At 37.6% G+C, this 5,059-nt stretch overlaps 1 protein-coding gene across 1 annotated transcript in view; it reads right to left on the bottom strand.

Annotated features, from left to right (window-relative positions):
* Positions 1 to 4,830, bottom strand: part of LOC109848637 (MACPF domain-containing protein CAD1-like) — a 5,955-nt gene extending 1,125 nt beyond the window's left edge. The window contains 7 exon segments of the mRNA XM_020418287.1: positions 1,317 to 1,480; positions 1,936 to 2,119; positions 2,466 to 2,543; positions 2,674 to 2,836; positions 3,076 to 3,314; positions 4,433 to 4,508; positions 4,510 to 4,830. Coding sequence (XP_020273876.1) covers positions 1,317 to 1,480; positions 1,936 to 2,119; positions 2,466 to 2,543; positions 2,674 to 2,836; positions 3,076 to 3,314; positions 4,433 to 4,508; positions 4,510 to 4,655 — 1,050 coding nt within the window. The 5' untranslated portion in view covers positions 4,656 to 4,830.

The raw sequence follows: 5,059 nt of genomic DNA, 5'->3' as shown, positions 1-5,059 counted from the left end.
CCAGGAAAGAGAATTCTCACAAAAAGCAGTCCCATTATACCTAAAGGGAAGCGCGGCACACAAAGCCCCGGTTATGCCCGGGCTCTTTGGAAATATACCAATTGTGTCAAATAGAATAAATTAAGATGTAACAGCGGGCATTCCTTGGTTTATTTTGTGTTTGTATCCGTAACGGTTATACATATAGGAGACAAACACTAGAAACCCTGTAACAGGTTATATAATCTCATGGAAATGATGTTAATATCCAGAACCAATAGAAACCCAGTATCTGATAATATGATGAGAAAATCATCAGCATCGTTATCATTACTTAGGCCTTTTCCAGAAATTGGAGTTGGTTATCAAATCTCAAGCATTCCTCATATTAGAAACTGACATCTAGAATTTGACTAGTAAGCTAGTTTACCAGTAAGAACACCTGTCTTATCTGTCCTGCAGTTAAATTTCATGAAACAACCCTCCAAATTCTCACCGATTAAAAAGAAGAAGTGGGCGATAGTAAGTTTTGTGCGGGAAATTGTGTTCATTTCTGAGCCATGACACGAGAAAAACAGTGAAATTTAAATGCAAACCCAAATGACCAGAAACTAAGCTCAGCACTTGGCCTTTACATGTATCTTATGCATGGAGCAGTCTAATTGGAAATTACGTTCTTTCCTGAGGCATGAGCAATGGAACAAATTAATGTAGATGCAAAAACATATGGATGTCTAATCGCTACGGGTGGTCACTATTAGAACATTTGTCCAGAAGATAATAGATACTGCAAGGAACGCAAACATGCATGTGCGAGACATGTCACCTATCAATGATACATCTCCTCCCAAGTAATTCGTAAAGTCTCCCTTCATGTTTGACATAATCATGAAAGGTTTCAGCTTTTACTTTTGTTTATAGCAACTCCACGGACATTTAAAAAAATCTTGGTCAGGAAGTAAAGGACCTCAGGAAATATTGCACGTCTTGATCCTAGTTACAATTAAGAAGAACAAGTGCAAAAAAAATCTCAAGAATAAGCAAGAAAGATATTGAAGGAAGGACAACTATGAAATGAACCATTTGCCACAATTTTCAAAACCCTCAAGGAAGAAACATGGCATCAGTACACCTTTAACTGAGTATTATCCTGGCTATTAAAAGAAGAGATACTGTCACATTAATCATATTCTCTCCAAGTGCCATAGATCACTACATATAAATTTTATTTACACAAGAGAGTATATGCTTGCATCTTGCAAAGAAGAAAGATATATAATCTAAAAAAAACTTTTAAGATATTGAAGTATTAAACTGAGGGCACAGATATTGCATACCTGTTCTGTGCTGATATATAACTTGGGACCCATCAGGCTAAACTGAAGAAAAGGGCAGACCGGTTCCTTTCTATGGTGTCCCGGTATATTAGTCTGCTCTGGGGCCCAAACACGCTGGATTTGAAATTCCAAGAAATACTGTAATTCTTCAATTGGAGGCTTGTCTGAAAAATGACGGCATGCACACAAAATGGCATTCAAGCTCTTTAAAAATTGCTAATTTTGATGAATTTCAATAAAAATGACATGAAAAGAGACAGGTTAGAAAATCATTTTCTCCAATGTTAAAAATGCAATTTTATGTTAAACCTTTAAATATAAATGCTCTATCTTTAACGAGAAATCATTATGTTTCAATATTCTGGACGAAGACTGGATGAAGACAAGAATATTGGTAGTTTTCTTTTCAGCCATTTCAGCAGAGGCTATGAATCATGCCCCTTCATGTAGTAAATTAAAAAGTAACTCTTTCAGCCAAATGCTTCAGATATTCTATTCTGAATGACAGTCAAGGCATGAGTTCTGATGGAATTTAAACTTCAGGTGAATTAAAATAAAAAGTACCCAATATAGATGAAATTTGGTGTCAGAGCAGCAAAAGGTTTTTAACAAATCTTACAATCCAAATATAGATCAACAGCACGAGCTAGGTACTGGACTCCAGGTAACCCCTCCAGAATAGAAACTATAGGAACAAATGTCATGTTAATAACATCTGGTGCTGAAGGAACAGTGTCCGCCCACTCAGCGTGATTTTGAACAAGATCATCACCACCTCTCCTTCTGAAGATGACTGTAACATCCTGCAACAGAAATATAATCACTGAAATATTCAAGAAAATAGGTGTATTCAAATAAGAAGTGTGGTTTTGAGATATTCCATACTCAAAGCATAGAGAACATGCACAAACATGACGTGCATGCCATGCATCCTCAACAACCGAATAGAGTCGTAAATGCAGGAAGGTTCATTTCTACTTCTACTTATACAGTAGAAAAATAAAATTGGTTCCTACATCCCTTCTACATGGAAAACTTTAGAAATATTCTTTGGTTTATGTAAGCTAGAAACCAGATTAACAGCCTTCAATTATGACTGGCTTTGATCTACCTTCTTATTGATATGCATGAAAAATAATATACACTTACCTCCTTCCCACTAAGATGTGGAGCACTGGATAACTGAGTGCGTCCATCATGGTTGTTAAGAAGCAATGCATCTGCAAACTGTGAATTCAACACATTAGCAATATATCAAGGTGCCAAACGGTATAGATCAAGCATCCTAGGTAGCAGAAATATTTCAGCCACGTGAAGTGATTGACTCGGTTTTTTATGTGATTGAAGCAGTACTTACCTGATTTTCCATGTCTGAAAATCTCCGGTCCCCAATTTCTTTCATATACTGTTTAATGTCTGATGCTGATAAAAGAGATGAATGGTGCTGCTTTATATAGACTTCATCTCTCCCACCAATTGTCACTGACGTGATGATATGGGTACCAAAATTCTCAATAAAGCTGAAGAAAGAGAAAGTATACAAAAAGCAAGTTGTAGTGAGCAAGACAATGAAGAGATGAAAAGTGTATGTTTTCCTTCTAGTTGAAGTCTAGGCTAAGATAACCCCAAATCAACAATGTTGGGGATGGTTGCATAACAAATGCAGAAAGAAGTTAAAAAAAAACAAGCTAAAAATTTTAAGGGACATAAAAAAATCAATGCTAAGGCAGGAGGTTAGCAAATTTGATCCACTACTAACCTAGCCAAGGATGGTGGGTCCCAACTACGTGGAACAGCCTTCTTGACATCTTCTTTCAGAATTAACTCCCGGTTAGTCAATTTTACTTTATATAAAGAAATGAAGTGTCCATCCGTTGCAAGGGCTTTAGTTGCTGCTGCATCAGTTTTCCATGATCCAGTTAAACTGAACATGGAGTTAAAGCTACCCAGAGGTACAGTTTCAGATAGACCTGACTTCTTATTGAAATATTCAGCCATCTGAAGACAAAGGATATCAGTGTCAAATTTAACTTAACATATAAGAAATATATCATGAAATTTTTTTTTTTTAACTACGATGGTCAAAGACTCTTGTCCAAATCTCATGAAAAATATCATTATACTGCATGAATAAAGTAAATATACATATGGTCACATCTCAAGCTTTACATTGATTTAACTATGGGTTAATCACCGACACACCCCCGCTACAATAGAAGGTCTCATCTATTATCTCTAAACTTTTTTATAAACACCTGGTAGATATCATTACTTCTTAAGTTTACTAGAATTTGAATGTATCATTTGCAAATCTACTATCTAATATACAACTTTAGACACTTTTCACGTGCCACTTTCAATATAGGAATATAGACATTCAGCGCCTGACTGATGCTCTAGCAACAACAACGGGAAACAAATCGAATCAAATACTGAGGTGCATGTATTGTATTTGTTTGAAATTTTATCCATTTCTAGATTTTTTTCCCCCTTTTGGTATTTGAATATTCAGTACCTGTCTAACATTCGCCAACATTTATTGAATATTAAAGCACATTTGTTTGACTAGTAATTTATACTTTCTTATCATTAAACTATTTACTAAGAAGATGCTTTCATTTTCCTGAAGAAACACTCTGCTTTTAAAATAGTATTTAAACTCATAATTGAAAATCGCCCCCTTATAAGCATGATACATAAATATTTAATTTGAACATTTGCTCTAAGCCTTTCAAAATTAGCGGAGAACTTAAGTGGAAAATGTAAGTGTGTGTTAAAAAAATAAGATCATGTACGTAATAAAAAATTTGTAAGTGGCCAAATTTTAGACGAATATTCGATATCAAATGAGTAGAATGAACACTTGGTTAGAGTTTATTCGTCTACGAATCTGTCTAAATACTAAAAACTACTTGTTTACTGTTATATGAAGTACTGAACCGAAATTACCCAATTTAACAGAACAGTTACTTGAACAATTAACCAACTGTTTGTTAATTATATATTGGTTCCGTTTTCAGTCAGTGTGGAATTATTCCCCCACCCCCAAACGCTCGAAATTGAAAATTTTAACCCCAGCCCTACTAACCCTGAACACCGAAATCAAGAGAGCTAACCTCCTGAAAGCTGCAAACGGGAGTGCTCTCCCTCGCCCTCGTCCCCCTGGAGATCTCGACGTCAGCAGGCACATCCTTCAGCCGATCCCAGCCGAGATCCAGCGGCCCCCTTGCAGTAGAGCAACCTAGTGTCAGCGGTCACGTCGAAACCCCGGCCCAGGGCTTGGACCGAATTCGACAGCGTCGCGATCAGAGCCTTGGCGTCGTTGTTGTTCTTCTCCATCGCGAGGGGATCTGCTTCTCATCGCATCGCCGATGACGACGGTGGGGGTTAGGGTCAGGGTTAGGGGCTGGGGCTAGGGTTTTGACCGAGGGCACCATTGGGGATCTTTTTCCTTCGTCAGCAGCATCATTAAAAAAAAGGACGCGGTTTTGGAGTTGACCGGTCTCTACCTTTGACGAATCCAGTGATTGTCGATTCATTGGAGGCATATTCGTGCGACTTCAACGTGCCGGCACGTGCGAGATGACGGCCTCGGTAGGAGTCACGTGAGCCCTGATTTTTAGCCCCCGAACGAAATAGCTACCTGCTACTTTTTCCTATAAGGGGCTGTTTGGTTCGCTATTATAAGGGGTGAAAAACTCAGAAAACCCTTTCACGTCAGTTTTTTTGTTTCCGTCCATTTC

The sequence above is a fragment of the Asparagus officinalis genome, chromosome 1, assembly GCF_001876935.1.
Source record: "Asparagus officinalis chromosome 1, Aspof.V1, whole genome shotgun sequence".
Classification (NCBI taxonomy): domain Eukaryota; kingdom Viridiplantae; phylum Streptophyta; class Magnoliopsida; order Asparagales; family Asparagaceae; genus Asparagus; species Asparagus officinalis.
This window is presented reverse-complemented; position numbering and strand designations above follow the sequence as displayed.